At 33.7% G+C, this 27,651-nt stretch overlaps 3 protein-coding genes and 1 long non-coding RNA gene across 7 annotated transcripts in view; all 4 read left to right on the top strand.

Moving 5' to 3' along the window:
- The first annotated feature begins 733 nt into the window (after positions 1–733).
- LOC111708315 (translationally-controlled tumor protein homolog) lies at positions 734–9,725 on the top strand. The gene is made up of 6 exons (XM_023481650.1): positions 734–846; positions 2,151–2,221; positions 4,945–5,077; positions 5,557–5,727; positions 8,506–8,631; positions 9,631–9,725. Exons 1-5 carry the CDS (start codon positions 819–821, stop codon positions 8,619–8,621), a joined length of 519 nt encoding a protein of 172 aa, XP_023337418.1. The 5' UTR covers positions 734–818; the 3' UTR covers positions 8,622–8,631; positions 9,631–9,725.
- On the top strand, positions 2,228–4,891 carry LOC111708316 (uncharacterized). The gene is made up of 3 exons (XR_002766627.1): positions 2,228–2,525; positions 3,026–3,067; positions 3,225–4,891. It is a non-coding gene; the product is annotated as an uncharacterized LOC111708316 (long non-coding RNA).
- Positions 9,726–11,559: 1,834 nt separating the features above from the next.
- LOC111708313 (translationally-controlled tumor protein homolog) lies at positions 11,560–15,523 on the top strand. The gene is made up of 5 exons (XM_023481649.1): positions 11,560–11,730; positions 13,634–13,766; positions 14,163–14,195; positions 14,559–14,729; positions 15,143–15,523. The coding sequence occupies exons 1-5, from the start codon at positions 11,560–11,562 to the stop codon at positions 15,256–15,258; spliced, it is 624 nt and encodes a 207-aa protein (XP_023337417.1). The 3' UTR covers positions 15,259–15,523.
- Positions 15,524–19,176: 3,653 nt separating this feature from the next.
- LOC111708324 (leucine-rich repeat-containing protein 15) overlaps positions 19,177–27,651 on the top strand; it is a 14,232-nt gene continuing 5,757 nt past the window's right edge. For 3 of the 4 annotated variants that reach the window (XR_002766638.1, XR_002766637.1, XM_023481658.1), the window contains exon 1: positions 19,178–19,546. The gene's annotated coding sequence lies outside the window, so the exon portion shown is untranslated. Of the gene's footprint in view, positions 19,547–27,651 lie in introns of all 4 variants that reach the window. The other variant, XM_023481659.1, reaches the window with a different exon arrangement.

The following is a 27,651-nucleotide window of genomic DNA, read 5'->3' as shown; positions in this document are numbered from 1 at the left end:
AACGATTTTTGGAACCCCTATTTTAAACATAAGAATGATAATAAATCAGGTAAAAGATAAGGAGGAGGTGAGGGAGTATAAAGAAAAGGGAGGATACTCAGCGTAATCAATGTAATATGAGACACTTTGCATATTTATCATAATGATGTAATATCAGATTTAAGGTGCCAGCCTAAAAAACAGGCACGAAGAAATAAACGTTAATCAATCGATCAATGAATATCTAAATTGAAAACTTAAATAGAAATAAGATTTTTTTTAGATAAAATCATTTCTTGGCTTATGTGGTTGGGTATTGTATTTAAATCATGAAGACTTGTAAACTATGAAAAATGAAGAAAATAATCCTACAGTCATCTGACACTTGGTATTTAATCATTTCAATACATAACTTATTTAGAAACTTTTTATTGTTCATTGAAAATCGTTTCAAAACAAATATTTTCAGCTGAATTGTACAGAGTTTAAAACCGGTTTCAAAGATATTTCGAAACTTCCGGTTTAAACTGGCATTTTCTCAGAACAATTTTCCTCATTGTACTTTCAATCTAATTTTTCTGCTTTTTTAAGAATTACAAAGTAAATTATTTACACTGATTAATTCTGAATACTAAATTTATCTCTGGTTTGACGACATTGATATGGTTTGCATTAAAAACAAAACATGATCAATCGTGTTCTTAAACGGAACGTATCATCTGTTCGTAAAGTTCACGTTCTGAGAAATTCCAGTTTCCTCCTTCCTTTCCGCCCGTACCTTGTGTTGAACGAGTGTCTGGAATTATTCCTTGCTCAATTTCTTCTCTTAATCCCACAACATGAAGATCTTCAAGGATGTTTTCTGCGGTACGTATTCCCTGTGAAATATATTATCATGTGAAGGTATCAAAATGGAAATCCGTGGACGGATTCTTGTGATATTCGTGGATTTTGATGACGTAAACAAAGTGAAAGGGCGTTTCAAGTTTGTTCTATTTTGAGAGACTTCTTCGGTTTGGGTCTGTCCTAGTATACGATTTTTGGACCCCCCCAGCCCCCCCCTCTCCTATCAATTTTGTACATGACCATTTATTTTTCAGCAAATTTATTATTATTTATTATTTTGTTATTTAGGGTTAGGTTAGGTTAAGATACTTTCTGGGCAGAGCGCTGCGGCTAGGATGGGCTAGGGGGCCGAGCGCTGCGGCCACGGGTTAGGTTAAGTTAAGAAACTTCCTGTCACACCCATGTACAAAATTGATAGGATGGGGGGGGGTCCAAAAATCGTGTACTAGGAATATACCAAAATTTCTGGGCCGAGCGCCACGGCCAGGACAGAAATTTTATTTCAACAAGTTTTAACAAAATGTTTATACAAAGGGTTATGTGAGGTTAAGACACTTGAGAGTCGAGCGCTGCGGCTAGGACAGGCTAGGGTGCCGAGCGCTGCGGCCACATTACCAACCTCATGCATTGTCTTTTTTAAGCTATTAGGAAATTACCTACTTTTCAATTATTAGACTTGTTAAAATTCAATTACTGTTTCTTCTCCCCCGGTTATTTCTTAGAACTATTTTTGGACCCCCCTCCCCCCTCCTAGCGATTTTGTACTTTTAGGGTTAGGTTAAGACAATTTCTGGGCCGAGCGCTGCGGCTAGGATGGGCTAGGGGGCCGAGCGCTGCGGCCACGGGTTAGGTTAAGTTAAGACACTTCCTGTCACACCCATGTACAAAATTGATTGGAGGTGGGGGGGGGGTCCAAAAATCGTATAATAGGAAATTACTTTCGGTTTTCGATGAATATCATCCAAAATGGGTTTATAGCCATCTGAATGAGTTTTAAAGAGATTCTTTTCCCTGTTAGCATGTGTCTGAATTCTCGTGGCGGAATTTTTTACCCAAGTATACAAGTATTGGATATCCCCTCATGTTAATTTTGTACATGACCATAAATTTTAAGTTATTTTGTTTGAGTTTAGGGTTGGGTTAAGAAAATTTCGGGTCTGTCCTAGTATACGTGTTCTCTAGGACGGTACCCCACCCTCTACTAATGTTTAAATAATTAACGTAAATTTACATAACGCGGGTTTTTTTAATCCGCAGTTCTGAACGAGTTATCAATACAAACGAGAGGGAATATTATATATACATATTAATGATCATGGTTTCAGGTGATGAGCTGTTCTCTGACACCTACAAGATGAAGCTGGTCGATGACTGCATGTGGGAGGTCTACGGCAAGGTGAGTTCAGTTGGTCCGTGGGAATATTTTTGTACGTATCATATTATAGATGTATTATACATATAGTTCAATATGTCAATATGAGGATATCGCATTATAACCTCCGCGCATGCGCAAACCTCGCTATTTATATTCTGACAGCTGGCTGCTAGCCAATTCTTAAATCAAGTCAAAATGAGAGTTTCAAGATTCAAAACTTCAAGCTCCAGGATATCTTCGATCTCAACTACTTCAATTCTATCCTTCTCTGGCACGAAGAGCAAGATGGCGATGGCGCGATTTATGCTGCTGGCATCCATTAAAAGTAAGTTTTGTCTAAATTAACAATTAAATGAATCTGTTCTGGGAATATCTATTTGGGTCATGTCAAGATTGTACAATAATTAGACGTATTATTACCTGAATCTCATAAAATGTTTATTTAAAGGTATTAAGTCTTGTGCATTCAATATTTCTTTTTCTGGTTTATTTATTGATATGTCAAAGAACTAAAATGTTGCAAGGAATCGTTAGTTTAAAGAAATTGACTATTAAATTTCGTACAGTCCTAAGTTTTATCCGTATCCCAATAATCCCTTGAATCTAGATCAAAATAATTATTAGATATTATTTAAAATTGAACTTGATTTTTAACATCTGTTATTTCTCAGAACTGATCCTTATCGTATCTTACATATTTCAATGATGATTTTTTTAAGCCGATTCCTGAGGTTTTATTTGTTTCAAGACGGATCTGATTTTTATACTAAAACTTTAAATAAATCAAAATTAAGTCTTAGTTATCAATTATATATGTTGTTTCAGGAAAAGACGGGATTATGGCTAGGATAGGAAGCTGAACATCAGGTACGGTTGATACTTATTAATCTGTGACGTTCTATAATGATGATTTCTTTCATACTGACTCCTGAGGTTAATTTTGTTTCAAGACGGATCTGATTTTTAACTATCCTTGTTTATCTAAGTAAAGTGTTGATTTAGTATTGATCTTTTTATGTTTCAGATCGGAATTCGAGGACGGGCGAGGAATGGTTCTCTAGGTCCCCCTAGGTATAGGGAGTGATGTGATCCCAATAATCAACCAACCTAAAACAGAGTAGACGACTATCTGTTCAACTAAACTAAACTGATTTGACTTTCTACTAACAATTTAAAGTAGAAACTTGACATTCTACCGAGATTTACACTAACCTGATTTATATATATATATATATTTACTTTATTTTGAAGTATTACATAATGCTGGCGCAGCTTGAAGTTTGATAAGGGAGGGTGATGTATACTAAAGGACAACTTTTACTCGCGCGTTTTTAAACTTATGAATAATTTTTAATTAATTTATCTGTACGAAATGCGCCATGCTGATGTGTAGTTTTTTTATTTTAAATTTATTACAGGGTTACCCACAAATGAGATCTGTTATTTTTTCGTTAAAATCCCTTGATATATCTTATATAACTTGTGGACCACCCTTTAGTTTGTCTATTCTTAACTCGAGTATTTAGCACATGTAGAACTACTATCAAGTTTTGTGCTGTAGAATTGCTTCTGGGAAGGAACTGCGTTTTCGCCACAAACTCGCATCTTTAAAGTCTTATATCTTTGAAAACTGATGGTGTAAACCAGCGCTTTGGATACGGATCCAAGGGGGCAAATTATCTACCAAAAACAACACGCGAAAAATGAGAATTCTAAATTTCTGCTCAGTTAAAATTTTTGGCAAACTTTTAAGAAATTACCTGTATCCGCATCAAAATAAAATGGATCCTTAGCACTGGTGTAAACCACTGATATTTCATACTATGACTATTTAAACTAACAGAATTCAAAGTTTGACATATCACAGATCTACAACATTGCGTTTTAAAGGTATTGGGATTAGTAAATAGAGTTTCTGACAAAAACTCAATTTCTTCACATTATTGAAATGGATAGTTTGATCCATTTTTAGTAACTTTTAACACTACTTCAAGTGATTTGATTAAGAGCTGGAGAACCCCTTAATTTCATATATGATTTCAGTTACAGCCTTACATTTCAGAATTTTTTTTTTCTTTCGGGCAAATCTAGAATTTTTATTTGTTCTACATTGTAGCCATTTCATTATGCTGATACGATATTAGGTTTAAAATATTAAAAATTATTGCTTATGTATTAAATTTTGTATATTTTTTTTCTTATGCTTTAGTGTTAAAAAGTAGACTCTTCGTATACCTGTTCTTTAGATTTAAGCGTTAATGCTTGTCAATTCTTTTTCTCTGTGTGCATTCTAAATTTAGTCTTGTTGTTGTGCCCAATTTTAAATGTAAATTGTAATTGTGACTTGTGTTTTTCCAAACCTTTTTTAGTTTTTTTCTATGTCTTAGTTTTCGTATAACTTTACTCGAAATTGAAGAAACCAGAGCTGACAACTTTAGACTGGGATACTCTTCTTACCGATTGTTTAATCAGAACGTCCTCTGGATACTTTTGATTTCTGCTTAATCCACTTTTAATTTCATTACTGGATTTGGACCAATGAGGACATCAAATAGCGCGCAAAATTTCAAACTAGGCTTCTGATTGACTTTGCGGGGTTTAACACATTCCACTCTGATTGTTTGAATTTTAGAAACTCCTAAATACAAATTTTAGGTGTTAAAAAAGAATTGATCTCGATTTCCCCAATTATAAAGTTTTCAGCTCTAGTCAAGAAATCTAGTATTAACATTTATTTCGTTTAGCACGAGACCCGAGTTGAGGGAGAGATTCAGCTTGCTGGATCCAACGCATCTGCCGAGGAGGCTGATGAAGGATGTGATTCTAGCGCAGTATCTGGCGTTGATATCATTCTTAACCATAGATTGGTAGAAACCGGTGAGTAAACAATGTTTTCTCCCCGGCCAACAATTAAATCTTGAAATTTGGCTTTTTCTTGCTCTTAATTGAATCCACGTGGTTCGATATTATCTTGGGTTTTTTCCTAAAAAAAATCTGTAATTGCTATTTAACAGACTAGGCTTAAATTATTTTGTCAAAATTCATAGTCATTACTTATCTCCCGAATTAAAAAATATATACATTTTTTAGCTGAACGGCGTTCTTCCCTTTTATCTTGATATGAGAATCTCCGGAGATATTGAATATTTCGGATATGGCAATTTTTATTTGAAGTTTTAGATTCACCCTATTAGTAAATCAACGCATTCACCGCTCTATTAATATCTTCCGTTTTTTATGATTACCTTTTTTCCCCTCCTTTAAACGGCACCTTTTTTCCCTCCTTTAAACAGCACCTTTTTCCCATCCTTTAAACGGCGTTCAATTTTCAATGATTGAATATTTGTTAATCCCAGGATTCGGAAGCAAGAAGGATTACACCGTCTACCTGAAGGATTACATGAAGAAGGTGATTAAGCACCTCGAGGACAACAACAGGGGTGAGGAGGTTGAGACCTTCAAGAACAATATTAACAAAGTGATGAAGGAACTTCTAGGAAAATTCAAGGATCTCCAATTCTACACCGGTAAGAACCTACAATAATTTCTGCTCCCCCCCGGCCCCCCTCCCATAAATGTGTTTATATGCGCTCTTCAATTATGGGAAACATGAATCTTAGCGACGATAAAAATTCAGAAATGATCTGTCTTAAAGCAGTGCTTAGGATCCGGATCCGCAAGATATTGGGTTCCCGGATCCGCATAACCAACCAAAAACTGCAACAAAACTTTTTACTCGTAAACCCCAAATCTGAACTTTTTGATAAAGAAATTATAAAAATTTCCTCATCTGAAAATGGTTCATTAAGTTTTAGGATAAAAATAAGTCGAGATTTGAAAAGTATTTTTTGTTAAAAAATTCAGTAAATCTTAAAGAAATGACCTGGATTTTTAGATCCGGATCAATTTTTTCCCAGTGCGGATCCAGGATCCAGATCCGCATCAAAATTAAATGGATCCTAAGCATTGTTTTAAAGGAACTGTAATCGTAATTTTAATGACTCCCAGCAAAGATGACAATTCACAGTTGTATCCTAAAAACTATAAAGCTTTGTGCGCACGAATTAGACAGTGATGTATAAAATTTATTAACAGATTTTATGCAATTGTGGTTTCTCTACCAAACTGACTTGAGTTTGTTCTGCAGGAAAGAAAGGAACTGAACGGTCATTTCTTCAACATTACTGATCAGAAAGGTTTCAAGGGTACCAATGTTTCTAAATCCATGCAGTGAAAATACATTTAATTGTTTCTTGAAATTTAACGAAATAGGAGGAATTAACAAAATACGCAAATACCAAGATTTTCTTCCGAATTTTCGCGAAATAGCATCTGGCATTGCCATTACTCTTACGCTTACAGTCCCTGAAATAGAAAATTAATTCTGATTTTCTTAATGTTTATCATTTCGTCCATTAAAAACGACCTAATTTTTCCGCCATGTAAAAGTTTCCATGTTTAACGAAAAGAGTTTGACCTAAAATACAGTGAATCTTATTTGGACCTGAATTAACGAATATGCATATTTAAGTGCCCATGTTTTCTCATATTGAAGCATGGTCTCATAAATATGCTAAATAAACCTTATCAATTTCTTTTTCGGCATTCTACTACGAGTGTTAAAAAACTCCATTGAAATACATATTTAAAAAAACGCAATAAACTAGATTTGCAAGTGGATCCTTTGCGTTCATATGCCGTGGTCTACTAGACGGCTCCTAGTTAAGATTTAAGTTACACCTTAAGCATGTATAGCTTTTCCCCACAGTTCATTGTCGATAGAAAAATATTGAACCATGTTAGTTTGCTCTGAGCAATCGCTTATGCACATTAAAGTGCCCATGTTTTATCATATTGAAGCATGGTCTCATAAATATGCTAAATAAACCTTATCAATTTCTTTTTCGGCATTCCTATATGTGTGTCTAAAAACTCCATTGAAATACATCCAGCAACCTGAATAACGTTTAAGTTTATGGTCGACAGAAGATTTCTCAACCCCCGCACCTCTTTTTATTGGCTAAAATTTCCATTTCGGAAGAACCTGACTTCTTAGAAACATTTATGAATTTATTTCAAAAAATGAAATTTTTTGGATTTTTATTGCAGTACAAGTGTCCATGCCTGTTATATAAAGCATGGTCTCAGAAATATGCAAAATTAAATTTTCTACAAAATGTTTAAGGACCAGTTGAAAAACATTATTCAAATCAAATTATTCCTAAATTATAATCTAGAATATCATCCAAAGGATATTTTTTTTTTGTTGCAAGCATATACAAGTGTCCATGCTTGTTTTATAAAGCATGGTCTCAGAAAAATGCAAAATCAAATATTCAATATCTTTTTCGGCATTCCTACAGTTTTTCTTTAATAATAGGGTTTAGATATTTATTTTTTTGTTACAAGCATATACAAGTGTCCATGATTGTTTTATAAAGCATGGTCTTAGAAATATGCAAAATTAAATTTTCGATTTCTTTTTTAGCATTTCTACATAAATGTCCAAAAACTTAATATAGCTTAGGGTTTAGAAGGCATACATGATTTTCTTCTTTAAATACAATATGAAATATTTTTAAATCATGTTTTAACAGTTTTAAGTTGTTCTATTAGGATTTTTTTGTTCCAGACATATACAAGTGTCTATGCTTGTTTCATAAAGCATGGTCTCAGAAATATGCAAAATTAAATAATCAATTTCTTTTTCGGCATTCCTACAAGCATATACAAGTGTCCATGCTTGTTTTATAAAGCATGGTCTCAGAAATATGCTAAATTAAATTTTCGATTTCTTATTCAGCATTTCTATATAAATGTTTAAAGGACCAGTTGAAGAACATTATTCAATCAAGTTATTCCTAAATGAAATATCATCCAAAGGACATTTTTAGGTTTTTGTTCTAAGCTATATAAGTGTCCATGCTTGTTTTTTGAATCATTGTCTCTGAAATAAAACTCAATAAATTTTTTTCGGCATTCCTATATTATAAAAGAAAAATTATTTATTCTTAAATAATTGTAATGGGGTTTAGATATTTATTTTTTTGTTCAAAGCATATACAAGTGTCCATGCTTGTTTTATAAAGCATGGTCTCAGAAATATGCAAAATTAAATTTTCAATTTCTTTTTCGGCATTCCTACATGATTGTCCAAAAACTCCATTGAAAAACATTAATCTTAGGCATTCTTAAATTATGGTCACTAGTAACATCCAGAAGAATATGTTAAGATAATCGAGTATCTTGTTCTGAAGCATATACAATACATTATACAACTATTTACTGAAATGTGTCGTGTTCAGGAGAGTCCATGGACGCCGAGGCCATGATCTGCATCCTGGACTACAAGGAGATTGACGGGGTTGAAACTCCCTGCCTCATGGCCTTCAAGCATGGCCTGGAGGAGGAGAAGTGTTAAACCTACAAAGGTGAGATTTTCTTTCATTTAAAGATACTGAGAAGGGAATCAGAAAATATCTTGTTGTTTAATTCTGTGAAGGTTATTCCTTGTCTCAATAAAATAAATAAGCAAAACAAAAATGTAATTTTTTTTTCTTATTTTAAAATCATGCAGTCCATTACGTTTTTGTAAAAAATCTTAAAATCCTACAAACCGGTTAGTGCTTGCGCTGACCCATTTTTTCTAAATATAAAATCTGCATGTATTGAGACCAGTGCTTAGGATCCTTGATTTTTATTCGGATCCTGGATCCGAAATGGAAAAAATCCGGATCCAAATCCAGGTTATTTCCATAAAATTAACTGAATTTTCACATTTGTCTTATTTTTTTCGCTTATTTTTAGCTTAAACTTAATGAACCATTCAGAAATCAGTAAAATTTCATTATCTCTTACTTCAATAGTTCAGATTTGGGGTTTGAAAGTAATTTTTTTTGCAGTGTGATAACTAGAAGGGGGGGGGGGTTACAAATATGATAACAATTATGATTACCTTGGGGTTTAGTACTCCCAGATATTCATATACAAATGTGATTACCTTTTGGGTTCAGTACTCCCAGATATTCATGTACAAATGTGATTACCTGGGGAGTTCAGTACTCCCAGATATTCATGCACAAATGTGATTACCTGGGTAGTTCAGTACTCCCAGATATTCATGTACAAATTTGATTACCCGGGGGGTTCAGTACTCCCAGATATTCATGCACAAATGTGATTACCTGGGTAGTTCAGTACTCCCAGATATTCATACACATGTGATGGGCCCATACTATTTCCAGATATTCATATCCAAATTTCTAATTTGAACCAAAATAAACTTTTCAAATTCAGGTGAAACTTTTTGGAAAGAAATAAAACGGTACCAACCTTCGTCCTTGGCAAAAATTTTGGAGATATCCTTTTCTTTCGACCTGGAAATTGCCGTTTTCTTTTATGAGTTAAACTAATTTTTTTATTTGTTTCAGGACTCGCGAAGCTTGACAAGAAACATCTACCAGACAATATTCGTGTATCACGGGCTATTTTCAAATAAAACCTTTAATATATTTTTAATATTTTACTGAATCTCTTCTTTGCGCATGCGCTTGTTACGACGCTAATCGTATTTCTAAATATATAAATATATTATTGGGTAATATGACGAATAGATTGGTAGATTTATTATGATCGAAATTGTAGGACATAAAACGATGAGACAGAAATTACATGTTTTATAGTAGCTTGTAGTTAAAGATGGTTTGTTCATCTATCTTGTGTAAAGCTGTTAAAAGAAAATAGTTTTGTTGGACGTGGTAAAATGAATAGTAAGCTACATTTATCGTTGGTTTAAAGGGTCTTCAGGGTTTTTTGAGTCTGTTTTACCTTTGTATGGTAACGATTCGTGCTGGTAATATTTCAATAGGGTCTAAGATACGTTTTTTAAATCTTGTCGGAATTCACAGATCGTAACTAACTGTCAAATTTTAATTGTTTTATTCGCGAAATCTATCTTATTACAAATATTATTACATATATCTTGTTACAAATATCTTATGACAAATATCTTGTTACAAATTGGATAAATAATCAACTTCGAAAGAGTAAACCATTTAGTAAGATTCGCAAAATAAATTTCGTTCTGAGACCTTGCATGAACTTTTTTATTTCGTGTAAAATTAACAACAACCCCGTCTAATGATCTATTAGATCAATTCCAAAGACCACATAAGACGAGGTAGATAAACTGTATGCGCGTGGTTATATATCTACTTCATTTACTTAATTTTAAAAATACGCGAGTTCTACTAAAATACCATAGGTTATATTTGGTAACTCGTTTGTACCATTTAAAAAGCAGATTCATTGATTAAATACGCTATTTCCTGGAGTTCAGGGAAGAGGATGAAAAAGTAAGGTTCTGGATGGAGTGAAGGGAAGAGGGAGAAGTGAACGGTTCAGAACGAAGTGCAGGGAAGAGGGTGGAGAAGTGAACGGTTCAGGATGAAGTGCAGGGAAGAGGGTGGAGAAGTAAGGTTCAGGATGAAGTGGCTGGAGACGTAAGGTTCTGGATGAAGTGCAGGGAAGAGGCTGAAGAAGAAAGGTTCAGGATGGAGTAAAGGGAAAAGGGTGGAGAAGTAAGGTTCAGGATGGAGAAGTAAGGTTTAGGATGGAGTGAAGGGAAAAGGGTGGAGAAGTAAGGTTCAGGATGGAGAAGTAAGGTTTAGGATGGAGTAAAGGGAAAAGGGTGGAGAAGAAAGGTTCAGGATGAAGTGCATGAAAGAGGGTGGAGAAGTAAGGTTCAGGATGGAGTGAAGGGAAGAGGGTTGAGAAGTAAGGTTCTGGATGGAGTATAAGTAAGAGGGTGGAGAAGAAAGGTTCAGGATGAAGTACAGGGAAGAGGCTGGAGAAGTAAGGTTCAAGATGGAGTGAAGGGAAGAGGGTTGAGAAGTAAGGTTCTGGATGGAGTATAAGTAAGAGGGTGGAGAAGAAAGGTTCAGGATGAAGTGAAGGGAAGAGGGTGGAGAGGTAAGGTTCAGAATGGAGTGAAGGGAAGAGGATGTATAAGTAAGGTTCAGGATGGAATGAAGGGAAGAGTGGGGAGAAGTAAGGTTTAGGATAGAGTGGTGGGAGAGGGAGGAAACCACCGAACGTAATGCAGACACAAGCCTCCCAGATTTGTATTTGCTAGGCAGATCGAGCCTCCGCTATACAGTACAGCTTCCTTATAACTCTTGCTTTTACATGTAATATCTATTATCATGGTGGAGAAGTATGGTCAGGATGGAGTGTAGGGAAGATGGTGGAGAAGTATGGTTCAGGATGGAGTGTAGGGAAGAGGGTGGAACAGTATTGTTCAGGATTGAGTGCAGGGAAGATTGTGGAGAAGTAAGGTTCAAGGAAGAGGGTGGAAAAGTATGGTTCAGGGTGGAGAATGGGAAGAGGATAGAGAAGTAAGGTGCAGGAAAGAGTTGAGAATCAGGATGCAGTTAAGAGAAGAGAGTGGAGAAGTCAGGTTCTGGATTAAGTCCAGGAAAGTGGGTGGAGAAGTAAGGTTCGGGATGAAGTGCAGGGAAGAGGATGGAGAAGTAAGGTTCAGGATTGAAGTGTAGGGAGGAAGGTGGAGAAGTAAGGTTCGGGATGAAGTGTAGGAAAGAGGGTGGAGAAGTAAGGTTCTAGATGAAGTGTAGGGAAGAGGGTGGAGAAGTAAGGTTCGGGATGAAGTGTAGGGAAGAGGGTGGAGAAGTAAGGTTCGGGATGAAGTGCAGGGAAGAGGATGGAGAATTGTAAGGTTCAGGATTGAAGTGTAGGGAAGAGGGTGGAGAAGTAAGGTTTGGGATGAAGTGCAGGGAAGAGGATGGAGAAGTAAGGTTCGGGATGAAGTGTAGGGAAGAGGGTGGAAAAGTAAGGTTCTGGATGAAGTGTAGGGAAGAGGATTGAGAAGTAAGGTTCAGGATTGAAGTGTAGGGAAGAGGGCGGAGAAGTAAGGTTCGGGATAAAGTGATGGGAAGAGGGTGGAAAAGTAAGGTTCTAGATGAAGTGCAGGGAAGAGGGTGGAGAAGTAAGGTTCGGGATGAAGTGCAGAGAAGAGGGTAGAGAGTAAGGTTCAGGTTATTCAGCTTAATCTGAATTAATGTTTAGAACCCTGTGTATAATAGATAAAAGTACTGTATTTAAATATGATATTTTGTTGTTATGTTTATGCAATATACGATCCAAAGTTCGCACTGCCGCAGAATTTCTTCTGGAATCTTTTATTACTTTCAGTTCTAGTGCATCAAGGACATCATTTCCTTGATCCTTCTTCAGACCTGCATCCTCAATCCGGTGACGAAACCCCAGCAAATCACACTAACCATTCGTTTTCAGGATTATCTCTTTTTGTTCCTTAAAATGTTGGTATTTTCTCAGTTACTTGTACCTAAACTGGCCATCCTGGAATTTCTTGAGAAGAAATTAACAATTTCAAAATTAACCATTTTAATCCTGTTTAACATTGGCTTTTCTTGTTTAAATCAATAATAAAAATTAGCAGTTAAATCCAAATTTTTTAAACCTTAAAAATAATTCTTTTTATTTTATTTCAAATATTTTTTTAATCAAATAAAAACAATTTTAATTATTTAAAAATAAGAACCTCAAAAAAAAACAGAAAATTTAAATTTTAGAAATGAAAACTGGGATTTTTACGAAAACTTTTTGTGGACAGAGGCCTTTTTTAGAGAGTGAAATAAAATTTCCAGAAGAAATTCTGCGGCAGTGCATAAACAAAAAAGCGTTGCAGATAATTAACAATATGTCGTGATTTTTCAAATGCCATTTCCGACTAAAAAAACGCCCTAATTTTTATAGTGTTTCCTCTCTGTTTTTTCAGGACTCGATTTAAAGTAAAAATACACTAACCCATATCCCGTCACGTTCGGAAATATTTTTTCACACAATACAAATTATATTTAATTTGATGCACGATTTGCTGTGAATTTGTGTGCAAAACTTTACTTACGATTTATTTAGATATTGTAACCTATTTGAAATTCTTTGATATTTTTGGATTGATTGCTCTTGTCAAGAATGTAATGCAAGGAAAGTTAATTGCAGTTGCGTATACTCTGCGAACATATTGAAACCAGTTCTCTCTGGGCGGAATTTGTAAACAAGAATAGATGCCTCGGTGTTCGTTTAGTATCCGAGGAGGTTAAAAGCATTGAATTTTGAAAATTTTGATAATTCACCTAATAGTTTCCTATGACCAGAATATTTCATTGATTATTTATGTGAAAGATGGATCCTATGTCAGGCTTCGACATACGTCTTGTGTTTACATTACCGCCCAGTGACAGTACACTGCAGTACAAAAGATGCGTACACCTCTGAAATAACTTTCCCTGCATTAAATCCTTGGTTCTTGTTGGGTTTACGTTGCGAATTCTAAGAGTAATCTTTTTCCAAATGTTTGGGGGAATTCGTTTTAAATTTTTGTATTCGTTTCAGCATATCACAAGAACTGAAGGAGACATACAGCTTGAGGGTTCTAATGCTAGTGCAGAGGAGATGGATGAAGGAGTAGATTCTAACTCAGTCTCTGGGATAGATCATATAGTCAGTCATAGACTAGTAGAGACAGGTTAGAATAGATTATATATAGATCTTATACTCAACCATAGACTAGTAGAGACAGGTTAGAATAGATTATATACAGATCTTATACTCAACCATAGACTAGTAGAGACAGGTTAGAATAGATTATTTATAGACCTTATACTCAACCATAGACTAAAGAGACAGGTTAGAATAGATTATATATAGATCTTATACTCAACCATAGACTAGTAGAGACAGGTTAGAATAGATTATATATAGATCTTATACTCAACCATAGCTGATAGAGAAAGGTTAGAATAGATTATATATAGATCTTATACTCAACCATAGCTGGTAGAGACAGGTTAGAATAGATTATATATAGATCTTATACTCAACCATAGACTAATAGAGACAGGTTAGAATAGATTATATATAGATCTTATACTCAACCATAGACTAGTAGAGACAGGTTAGAATAGATTATATATAGATCTTATAGTCAGTCATAGACTAGTAGAGACAGGTTAGAATAGATTATATTAGATCATATACTCAACCATAGACTAGTAGGGACAGGTTAGAATAGATTATATATAGATCTTATACTGAACCTAGAGTATAAGTACAATTATGATCACCAAAAGCTGTGGAAATGACTGTCGTCTACGCCATTTATTTTGATCGTTAAATGTCGCCAAGATTTTTTTTGTTTATTTCTTAAAATTTTCTACGAACATTTTTGCACAAATACTCCTATATCCGTTACAAACTAATAAAAGAAAGAACAAAGAAGACAATTTTTATTTTTTTATTTTATTTTTATTTTTCTTAGGGTTCGGGAACAAGAACGACTACATGGTCTACCTGAAGGACTACATGAAGAAGGTGGTCAAGTACCTGGAGACCCACGACAGGGCTGGGGAGGTTGACACCTTCAAGAAGAACATCAATGGGGTCATGAAGGGACTCCTCTCTAAGTTTAAGGATCTCCAGTTTTTCCAAGGTAATTCTATTAAAACCTGTTTTTAGTTATTTTGTAGTGATTTGACCGGTGACCCACTAAGGAGGTTTCGTGATTTTGTTATTGTATAATTTAATAAACTTTCACAATTTTCTATTTCAACTTTTAATTGTTCCTCTATCTGTGTACATTTTCTCTTCCTACATTTTAAAACAATAACATAAAAATCCTGGAGTTTTTTGCGTGGTTTTTCCAAATTTTACGAAAATCGAAATGTTTTGGAGGCGAATTTTCTGAAATCTGAATATCCATAAACCTTCCCTGGGTCATGTGAAGTCACACACAAAATTTGGGCCCAATTTTGAGGTTTATTGGATGCAAACAAACAGACAAGCAATGTAAATGTATAGATTGTAATTGCAAGACTGTAATGACAAGCTAAAACTTGTGTTTAGGTGAGTCTATGGATCCCACAGCTATGATCCTTATCCTGGACTACAAGGAGATAGATGGAGAGGAAAGACCCGTCCTGCTCGCCTTCAAGCATGGGCTAGAGGAGGAGAAATGTTAAACCTCAACCCTGTTATCAAACCTCAACTCAATCTCAACTTTTTTATTCAAAGTTCCATGGTTTTACGTTTCAAACTTTCTTTTACGCTTCGTGCTGGATTTGTTTTGTAAACAAGCTATTTCCACTCATGTAACGCCATATTTTGCGTAATGGAAACAAATAATTTCTACTCAATTTTGCGTAATGTAATGTAAGTTTCATAACTACTCATAGGATATTGTTCCATTACTTTTTAAATATAGAAATAAATTGTTTTAAAACCTGAGTTATTTTTTTATCTCACAGAAAATTATTTTTGTTTACAAAAAGTTGAATAAATCATGATTTTGCATGGGAAAGTAATTGAGTCTTTGCAACAAACTCTGATTTTCTAATCCTTATATCTCTGCCACATGATGGTGTAAACCTTTGATATATCAAGCTTAGATTATTTGATCGAACAGAATTCATTGTTTGAAATACATCTAAGGTCTACATTTGGTTGCAAAGAAATAGGGATTATAAATTCAGAGTTTGTGGCAAAGATTAATTCCATTATACATAATTTTTTAGCCTTTTTTCTTAAATACTTTCTTGTCGGCATGTATGTACGTTTTGAATGAAAAAGTATAAAATAAACTAATCTGTTAGTTTAAAGATTGTTTAACTATAGATCAGAACACGTTTGATTTCAAATAAAAGACTCTGGTTAGTCCTGGGTGCGTTAAACTCTTCACAACTTCACAAATTGTCGCAATCATGAATATTGAAAAGAAAATGTGTCATTTTTATTTCCAAAGAAAGGTGCCGGATGTGAGTTATTTACTCCATAGTCTTGAGTTCGAAACTATCGTTTTCAAACTAATCCTTGAAAAAGCTTTAAAAATCCGCACAATAGATAGTCAACGGGTTAAATAAATTCCTTTTAGAAATCTATTTCAATATCTGACAAATCAGCGTCAAAAAATAAATCGTGAAAATAAGAGTAAGTTACTTTTCTCGAAATAATCACTAGATTTCACTAAAAAAATTTTTGTTGTGGATATCAATTTTTTGCGAAGAATAAGAATATTTTCTTTTACAGTGGGAGCCTTACTACTGTGGAATAGGCAGACAAGAATTAAGCCATGTTACGTCTATTTGATGTTATAAGGCTTGAAAATCCACTGATCAAGTGAAATAGGACACTGTATTTTCTCTTTAAAACAGTCCGCAGTCGTCTTCTTATTTCAGAGTTTTATGAGTCCCTACTAGATCCCATTGTGGAAGAATACAATCTCTGAATATTGTAAACAAAGCTGCAGATATTTATTGTGACATTTATAGTTTTGTAGAATAAACAGTTGAACTTGAGTATAATAAATCCACCAAATCTTCCGCAAAATTGCCTAAACTCTAAAAGCGCAAAGTACACTTATCTTTTCATAGTTTATTTTCAAGGATTACTAACATCACTTTAATTCAAAATGTCTTTTTTTCAATTTTACCAATGAGATATTTTTTAAGTTTATGGTGGAAAGTTCTATAGTAGTATTAATTTTGTGAACAGAGGCAGACACTTTTTATTGGGATAGCCAAATCTACAAAACTTAATATCCACATTGTAAAATTTAAAATTAAAGGATTTAAATTAAATTTCCGGCATATGTGGAAAATCCACCAAGAGATAATTAAGTTTAAGTTGGCTTTGTCTGATGGCTAGCAATAACCGTGGGGTGCATTATAGATAGAGTTAATATACAAACGTTTTTTTTTACAATTTCCCATCCAGAGGTCGGAAAGTTTATTTTAACTTCTTTTCCATTTTTCAAAAGTATTTTTAAAATTGTGAAAATTACATAACGATTGCTTTCTTTTGAAATTGTTTCGTTTTTAAAGAAACCGACTCTAAAGCGAACCATCTTATTTATTATTATTATGAAATGAAACCAAATATTCCCACGTCTAATATATAGAAAGGTTTGGTTAAAAAATAATCACATATTTGTAAATAATGGTTTCATGAATAATTAAGTATATGAATATTCCAAATGTAGGTTTACATCATTTTTTTCATCATGTTAATTACAGAAATAATAGCAAATTGCAACTTTTTATTCAAAGTGAAGAAGTGAAGAGATTTGGTTGAAAAATAATCATTCATTTGTATTTAAAGGGAGTTACCGGCTCTGTAATTCTAATTCTGAAAACGTGTCCACCCCCTAAGTTGGAGTTTTGAACGTCGAATTTGCGCTCAAACTCAGGATTTACAGATCTTTAAAAAGTTTAATATGTCTCAAATGAATAAGAAAGAAGTTTTCCACAACACTGCAGACTCAGGTTAACTACCTTACAAAGCCGGTCACTCCCTTTAATGGTTTCATGAATAAATAACTATTTGAATATTTAAAATGTAGATTCACATAGTGTTTTTTCACACATTTCACATAGTGTTTTTTCACATAGTGGGAGTGTTCGTGAAAAATAAAAGGGGGTATAGGTTTACGGCGGAAAATAAGGGCTTTTTTTTGCTGCTGAATTTTCGAACATTCCTGGAAAATATGAAAATGTCGTCTTCATTATCAAAAATCCTCGAAACAGGAATAAATGTTTTGAAAAGTAACTTTCAGATCATAAAAAATAAAAAGTATTTTAAAATATCAACTACATATATATGAATGCGTCGAAAACTAATCGATGCCTATTGTTTGTAATATCAGAATGATTTGTTTGGAATTAAATTGATTTGTTTACGATCCAAGTTGAATGTTGCATCTTTCTGAATTTGTATGAACGCTACGTTCTTCGGTATAAGTCGTTTTTAACACTTTTCTCATTATAGGCGCAACAGACAGAAGTAAGATCAGAGATCAAAAGCGATTATTTTTCGACGTAAACCTATACCCCCTTTAATTTTTCGCGAACACTCCCTTTAAGAAGAACAGTTGTTTCTTTAATTGTCCCTCTTTACATTTATATATTTTCATCTTCTTCATGTTTTGTTCCTGCCAGTCACTTATTGACTCGAACACTTGAAAAACTGAAGAATTAAAACCAGTAAAAAACTTGTCCACTATTTTTCTTATATTCATGGCAACACATGGACAATAGAAATGAAACGCAGAATTTGAACTATCCACTATCCATGGCCCCAGGGCCGGTAAAAAAGGGAAAATGCATGCAACCTATTTTATTAACGTGTTAAAGTTTAGTTTTGATGAATTTGCTATTTTTTTGGTTTAAAATTGTATAGGTTTAGTTGTAAAGTTATTGAATTGTATAGGTTTAGCTGTAGAGGTTTAGTTGTAAAATTTTTGAATTGTATAGGTTTAGCTGTAGAGGTTTAGTTGTAAAGGTTTAGAATTGTATTGGTTTAGTTGTAGAGGTTTTGAATTGTAAAGGTTTATAATTGTATAGGTTTAGAATTGTATAGGCTTATAATTGTATAGGTTTAGAACTGTATAGGTTTAGAATTGTATAGGTTTAGAATTGTATAGGTTTAGAAGTGTTATAGGTTTAGAATTGTAAAGGTTTATAATTGTATAGGTTTAGAATTGTATAGGTTTATAATTGAATAGGTTTAGAATTGTAAAGGTTTAGAATTGTAAAGGTTTAGAATTGTAAAGGTTTAGAATTGTATAGGTTTATAATTGTATAGGTTTAGAATTGTATAGGTTTAGAATTGTATAGGTTTAGAATTGTATAGGTTAGGTTTAGAGTTGTATTGGTTTAGAATTGTATAGGTTTAGAATTGTATAGGTTTAGAATTGTAAAGGTTTAGAAATTAGAATTGTATAGGTTTAGAGTTGTATAGGTTTAGAATTGTAAAGGTTTAGAATTGTATAGGTTTAGAGTTGTATAGGTTTAGAATTGTATAGGTTTAGAATTGTATAGGTTTAGAATTGTAAAGGTTTAGAATTGTATAGGTTTAATTGTACAATTTTAGTTTGACCGGCTTTGTAGTTTGTTGTAGAGTGTAGACCACAAAGTACCTTTTCTGACATAAGAACCGACCGTGAAATTCCTGGCTACGGGCCTGGTGTGCCTGGTAAGGTACTAATATCCCCAGGGGACCTTAGAACCGGCTTTTAAGCGCCGTCGTGGTTCCAGCCATCCGTACCGCGCCTACAAGAGGGATGGAAGGAAGGAAGGACCCCTCCCCCGCCCTCTCTCCGCTCCGCGCGGTTAGTTTTTCTCCGAACCCAGGCCAGAACGGAGCAGAGTTCCAACCTGAACCTTGGTTTCAAGTGATAAATCTTAAGAGAAGGTTTACGAAGTGAATTGACAATAAAATAAAAAAAGAGAAAAAAGAATACCATGTTTTTCACAGGTACTTTTTAAAAAATCTATATAATTTCTAATCCATAAACGTTAATCGTATAACCCTTAATTTTTATCAAATTCTATATTTTTCATAATATTACGCAATAGTATAGGATGATAATTGGCGTTACGGTTGTGTACGCATTAAATTGGTCTTGTGACGCTAGTTCGACGTTTAGGAAGAATAGAAAAATTAAGAAATGTTATGTTCCGTTAGTTTCGATCGTACATAAATTAATTTTTTCAAATTGATAAAATTTATAATAAGTTTTTATAGATATCTTTTTAAACATAAAAAGGAACTGATGTACTCTGTGTACTTTACACCTTGGAGATAAAAATCAATTTATAATGATTAAATTGATTTTCAAATATGTCTCATAACAACATCTGCTTTGCTGTTTGTCTTTGTAATATATATTATATATTCAAAATAAATGTTTATTATTCCCGCTTCGGTGTCCCCACCCCACAAAATGGTGCTCGGCATTTTTTGTTAGTTTTTTGGCTATATAACATAAGACGTAAAACTGAAAAATTTATTTCTACACCTTAACGTTTTTTGCTGATCTATCTTCAATAATTTTTTCATACGATTTCAAATTAAAAAATAACAATAATAAAGGAATTCAGTCTTTGCGTCAGAAACTCTTGATTTTCTAATCCCTACATCTTTGCAACCCAATGTCGTAGGCCCTAGACATTTTGAATTATGATTTTTTTAAGATTACATAATTCAAGTTTAAAATATTAAAGGTTTACACCATGCAGGTTGCACAGATATAGGGACTAGCTAGAAAATACGAGTTTGGGGCAGACTCAATTCCTTTCGTGGATTTTTTTTATTGGTGGATTTTCAAAAAATATTGAAACTCAAACAATTTAATTAGGCCTTTGAGAAACAGAATTTTTATGCAGAAAAGGATATTTTTAATTTTGAAAGCAGTGCGCCAAAATTTTATGTCTATGTATATTGTTACCTATATCCAAACAAACCGTAATACATATTCNTTTAGATGGATAAATTTTCAATCTTCAATCTTCAAGTGTTGCGACGTTATGCTCTTTGGTTTAACTATATTAACTCTCTTATACTTTTTTTGTAGCCCCGTGTACATCTTCAGTACTTTTATATTTACATGGCTTAAGTTTTAAGTACAAAGTTCTGGTATATTTTTGCGCGATATTTTTAAAAGATTATATTTCTATGTCATAAGATACAATATTTCAAAAAAAAAGTATTTGGTTCTAACAAAGTATAAAAGGAAAAGAATTCTTAATAAATCAGGAAGTATTCAGCTTAAGCCTTCACTAACAAATATTAACCTTTCTACAACACGAATATTATAAAAAAGAAACACAGGGATATTATTTTTGTTAGAATATACTATTTTTATTTTTATTGATGTCTTTCCTGAATATGTGGGGAAATAAAAATTTGATTATCTGATCTTACAGAATTCATGGTTTGAAATTCATAGGTTGCAACGATATAAGGATTAGAAAATTAAGGTTTGAAGTGAGTAATCATTTCCTTTTTGTTAAATTCCCCCTGCCCTAAATATTCTTTTAGAGGGGGGGGGGGAATTTTTTGAAATGTAAATGTTGAAACAAATATTAGATTAAATTATATTTGGTAATTACAAATGTAATTTCAAATTTGGTTTTGCTGGCTGAGCTCTAGATTGAATCCAGACTGAAGCAGTCATATTACAAATAGATTTTTATACAACAGAATACATATATTATATTGAATTTCCAATTTCCCATAAATATTTATAAAAATGTGCCTAAATTATGTATGATTTTGAAAGTTTTTGTCTTAAAGGCTAATTGTGGTTTCTACGACATAGACAGGATTCTGGGATTTTTTATTTTTGTACACACAAATTGAAACTGTTTCTTTTGCAAAGAAACATTATTTTTATTTGTTTAAAAATTTCCTTTTTTCACAAAAAAAAATATCTTACCGCATACCAGTGTCCATAGCGGTTTTTTTTCAAACCAACCACTTACGTCCATAATTGATATGCATTACCACTATGCTCCTAATCTAGAAAAAAAATAGAAATGAAAGAAAGAATAAAAAGAAACCTATTGCCTTGAACGCTTGGAAGATCTCTTTGTTTAGAATTACCGAAATGCGTAATATTGATTTCTTTAGATAAAATCTATATCTACAATATATATCTTATCATATACAATATACATTTGTATATTACGCTAAATAAAATTAATCTTATTTTTTTAACGTCAATGTAAAAACAACAATTAAATAAAAACACAAAAAAAAAATATATTATGTTAAAAGAAAATGTACTCTCCTCAAGTAAACTCCGTTTTTCTAATCTTTGCTCCTTTATTCTGTAGTCCTTTGATACCTAAATCTTTGCTACTTTATTCTGTAGACCTTGATACCTAGATCTTTGGTACTTTATTCTGTATACCTTTGATACCTAAATCCTTGCTACTTTATTTTGTAGACCTTGATACCTAAATCTTTGCTACTTTATTCTGTAGACCTTTGATACCTTAAATTGCGACTTTATTCTGTAGACCTTTGATACCTTAAATTGCGACTTTATTCTGTAGACCTTTGATACCTAAATCTTTGCTACTTTATTCTGTAGACCTTTGATACCTAAATGTTTGCTACTTTATTCTGTAGACCTTTGATACCTAAATCTTTGCTACTTTATTTTGTAGACCTTTGATACCTAAAACTTTGCTACTTTATTCTGTAGCCCTTTGATACCTAAAACTTTGCTACTTTATTCTGTAGCCCTTTGATACCTTAATCTTTGCTACTTTATTCTGTAGACCTTCCTAAAACTTCAATTGAGCACCGGCTTAAATCTTGAAACATAGTTTGTCTGGCTGAAAATTAATCATATTCAATTGCGAACTCTCTTTAAAAAGTGGCTTGTGTATTTGCTTATTAAATTATCAGAATTCAGCACATTTTAAGTTTGAAAAATAACTTTAATAAGTTACTAATTGTTACTGAGATAGAGGTTTAGAAAGCATTATTGTGAATTCAACATGCTAATCTTGTTCACATTAAGAACTAAATAATAAGCCTAATCTTGTTTACATTAAGAACTAAATAATAAGCCTAATCTTGTTTACGTTAAGAACTAAATAATAAGCCTAATCTTGTTCACATTAAGAACTAAATAATAAGCCTAATCTTGTTTACATTAAGAACTAAATAATAAGCCTACAAATATATTGTTTAAATGGCAGATATAAATAAACATAAGATTGAATTGTTCCATAGGATGCGGATTCATCAAGTCAGCCTGAAAATCCACAAATTTCAAGTTTCTCCAATATTTATAATATATATATTGAATGTATAAAATAGATTTATATAATAGAATTTTAAAATATATGAAATAGATTAATAAAATATACGAAATAGATTAATAAAAATATATAAAATGGATTTATTACATATATAAAATATATAAAATGGATTTATTACATATATAAAATATATAAAATAAGGAACTCCGTTTTGCCACAAACTCTAATTGGAAGAAAAACTTAATTAAATTTTAAACATTGATTTTCATCCTTTCTCTAGTAGAGCTTTAGCAGTCACGGACAAGACTGTAATTTTAGTTGAAACTATATATATGTATAAGACGTAAATATCTATAAATATCTAAATATTTTATGAATCCATAAATGTTAAAATTGTAAATTTCTATATACTTCTCAACTAAAATTACAGTTTTAATCCGTGACTGCTAAAGCTCTACTAAAGAAAGGATGAAAATCAATGTTTAAAATTTAATAAAGTTTTCTTCCAATTAGACAACATGGACACGAAATCTACGAAAGTTCACAAAAATCTGTACTTCTTAGAAATCACTAGAGTTTGGAACAGTGCATTATTAATCTCTTCACTAATCCAAATCCTTTGTGGTCAACTGGATTAAATTAATTCCTTTGGATTAATGTAAAAATGCTGGAAACATCAGAAGTCATACAAAAAATCTACTCTCGGGCAATGTGAGAGTGCAAAAATATAGGGTTTTTTTCCACGGATTAAGCTTTATATATCAAAAGTTGCTGAACAGGGACAATTTCAAAAATCAAAAGAAATATAGGTTTGTTAACCATTAATTTTAAAACCTCTATAAAATGTCGTCTTCAACTCGAATCTCCTGTCGGAGACAGCCAAACCAAATTTTCAGCCCGCAATGGGAAAGAATTGTCTGGGGATAATAAACATCCCCCACCAGAATCCTAACCGGCCTATTAACCTGATTTGTCTAGCGTGTTGCTGTTATCCGTCAACAAGGTTGTTCTGAACCAAAAATAGAAATCTTAAAAAATTTCGATGGAATTTTATTTTCCCTTAAAAAAAAAATTAGGATGAATTTGAGATTTCAATTGTTTTTGCGTCCTTCCTCCAAAAAAAAGGGGAGGTATAGGACGTATTGTGATAATGCAGAATGCGTATTTGCGTCCCAATTCTGTAGACAAAAAAAAAAACAAAAAAACATGAATTGGCTGGGACTCACATATGTTGCATGGTTGCAAAAATCTATGAGAATTATGCCAATTACTTGTTAAAGCTAAAAACAAGTGCTTTATGTTCTAAAATGTATCTAGTAATAAACAAGTATAAGTAAGTTAGAAAGGTAAAATCAATGGAGTCTTGAAAATTAAAAACCACTTTTTATTGCAATCCCCCCGTTCTGTCAAACCCATTTATGATTACAATACTGCATGCCATCTATATAATAAAACAAGACATTCGTATACATAAATGTTGCCTATAGCCGGCAAAACGGCTCAACCGAATGGGCTGAAACTTTTTGTGGACACTTAGGGGTGGCCGAAGGTTGTTTTAGGCTGTAATCGAAATTTTTTCCACGGGCAACGCCGGGCCCTTGAGCTGGTAATTAATAATTCTGCGAAAATATTTATCTAACTTACAATTCATTCACATTTTTTGTTAAAATATCGGGTTAAACGCTTGAATAACACCGAATATTGGTTGGAATATCAAATTTCTGAATATTTTCTACGCATCTGATAAATCATATATATAGTTCCCCTATTTGGTTTAAATAAATAATAGTATACATAACACGTAACTTAATTTAAATCATGAAAAGAAAAATTAGAAGAGGGTGGAGGGGGTATCCCCCGCTTTCTTATACTCCTCAATCCTTACTTAAGTTAGGTCAACAAAAAGTATTCCATTGTTATCCAGGGACACCGTTGAGAATCATTTAAACCACAATATACGTCCTATTCTTCTACCCTTCACCATATTCTACCTACTTACCCTTACCCTTCACCATATTCTACCTTCTTCTACCCTTACACTTCACCATATTCTACCTTCTTCTACCCTTACCCTTCACCATATTCTACCTTCTTCTACCCTTACACTTCACCATATTCTACCTTCTTCTACCCTTACCCTTTTAAATTTGAAACAGTATCTTGTATTATAAAAGCAGAACATTTGAAATTTTTGACATGACTTTAGATCTCTTTGAAATATGAATTAAATTTACCATCTTCAATTGAACAGTAGTTGGTTCGATCCACTAAGGAGCCTAACAGGGGTTGGTTAGCTCGATCCACTAAGGAGCCTAACAGGGGTTGGTTAGCTCACTAAGGAGCCTAACAGGGGTTGGTTAGCTCACTAAGGAGCCTAACAGGGGTTGGTTAGCTCACTAAGGAGTCTAATAGGGTTTGGTTAGCTCACTAAGGAGTCTAACAGGGGTTGTTTAGCTCACTAAGGAGTCTAACAGGGGTTGGTTAGCTCACAAAGGAGTATAACAGGGGTTGGTTCGCTAACCAAGGAGTCTAACAGGGGTTGGTTATCTTACTACGGAGCCTAACAGGGGTTGGTCAGCTCTCTAAGGAGTCTAACAGGGGTTGGTTAGCTCCTTAAGGAGTCTGAACAGTAGTTGGTTAGCTCACTGAAGAGCCTAACAGGGGTTGGTTAGCTCACTAAGAAGTATATCAACGGTTGGTTAGATTACTAAGGTATCTAATTGGGGTTGGTTAGCTCACTAAGAAGTATAACAGGGATTGGTTAGCTCACTAAGAAGTATAACAAGGGTTGGTTAGAATACTAAGGTATCTAATTGGGTGTTGGTTAGCTCACTAAGGAGCCTATCAGGGGTTGGTTAGCTCACTAAGGAGCCTAACAGGGGTTGGTTAGCCCACTAAGGTGTCTATCAGGGGTTGGTTCGCTAACAAAGGAGTCTTAACAGGTGTTGGTTCGTTGACTAAGGTTTCTGACATGGGTTGGTTAGCTCACTAAGGAGTCTAACAGGGGTTGGTTAGCTCACTAAGAAGTATAACAGGGGTTGGTTAGCTCACTAAGAAGTCTAACAGGGGTTGGATAGCAATTACTAAGGTTTATAACAGGGGTTGGTTAGCTCACTATGGGGTCTAACAGGGGTTGGCTAAACAGCCCAAGCTAATCTAGCGTGAAGTAAATATTCTGGTTTAAATTTAGATAACGGAAACCAATGGAAAAATAATTATTGATAAGAATTCTACAATTTTCCTATATTTCACTCTGTGTACATTATTCTGATATTTGTTAATAACATTTATATTTAAAACTTAAAGATAAGAGAGGGAAGTGGGGGGGGGGAGGGGGCTGATGAATAAATTAGAACATAAACCATCTACTTTTAAATCAATATTTACCATTTCGGGTGTTTTTTTCTCACTTTTTTACCCCAACAATGAAAATATCGTCTCCAAAAGGAATTGAGTCTTTGCCGCAAACTCCGTTTTTCTAGTTCCTATATCTTTGCATCCTGATGGTATAAATCTTTAATATTTCAAACTTAGATTATTCGTTATAGCAGAATTCATTGTTCAGTTAATCAACACCTTTCCGACATGATTCTTACAACATGAACATAATCCCTCTACCCCCCCCCCACAACCTCATTTAAAAGAATTCTCGTTATAAAACTCTAATTAAGAAATCCGATTATCTTTCTTTTTACATTTCTTTTGAGGAAAACTTTATTCTTTAGTAAACCCAGTAATCACAGAGTAATGGGTTATAGGACAGGTTGATAGACAGGGTTATAGGACAGGTTGATAGACAGGGATATAGGACAGCGGTTGATAGACAGATATAGGACAGGTTTATAGACAGACAGGTTGATAGACAGATATAGGACAGGTTTATAGACAGGGTTATAGGGTTATAAGACAGGTTGATAGACAGGGATAGAATAGGTGGATAGACATGGTTATAGGACAGCTTGATAGACAGGGTTATAGGACAGCTTGATAGACAGGGATAGGATAGGCTGCTAGACAGGGTTACAGGGTTACAGGACAGGTTTATAGACAGGGATATAGGACAGCTTGATAGACAGGTATATAGGACAGGTTGATAGACAGATATAGGACAGGTTTATAGACAGGGTTATAGGACGGGTTATAGGACAGGTTACTAGACAGGGATAGGATAGATTGATAGACAGGGTTATAGGACAGGTTGATAGACAGGGTTATAGGACGGTTTGATAGACAGGGTTATAGTACAGGTTTATAGACAGGGTTATAGGACGGGTTATAGGACAGGTTGCTAGACAGGGATAGGATAGGTTGATAGACAGGGTTAAAGGACAGGTTGATAGACAGGGCTATAGGACAGGTTGATAGACAGGGTTAAAGGACAGGTTGATAGACAGGGCTATAGGACAGGTTGATAGACAGGGTTATAGGACAGATTGATAGACAGGGTTACAGGACGGATTGATAGACAGGGTTATAGGACGGGTTGGAGATTTTAATGGGGTTTACTTGAAATTACGGCGACAGTTCCATTTAAACTTATTAAAAACAAAATTCTTTTTTAAAAAAATTTGACCCCCCGGCCCATTTTTTTAGGGGGGAAGCAATAATATACTACCCTGGTGTTTATTAGCTTTACTGCTATTATATATTCCATAGTGTTGGTTAGACACTAGGAGGATCTAGACAGTATATATTGATTAGCAAGCTGGAGCTTATATAATTTATTGTCAGATGTTTGCAAACCTTATATTTGCACAAGCCAGGAGGGGAAACTTTGGGGGAAAGTCGAAGGAACAATGTGCG

This window comes from Eurytemora carolleeae, unplaced genomic scaffold, assembly GCF_000591075.1.
Source record: "Eurytemora carolleeae unplaced genomic scaffold, Eaff_2.0 scaffold865, whole genome shotgun sequence".
In the NCBI taxonomy this organism is placed as follows: domain Eukaryota; kingdom Metazoa; phylum Arthropoda; class Copepoda; order Calanoida; family Temoridae; genus Eurytemora; species Eurytemora carolleeae.
This window is presented reverse-complemented; position numbering and strand designations above follow the sequence as displayed.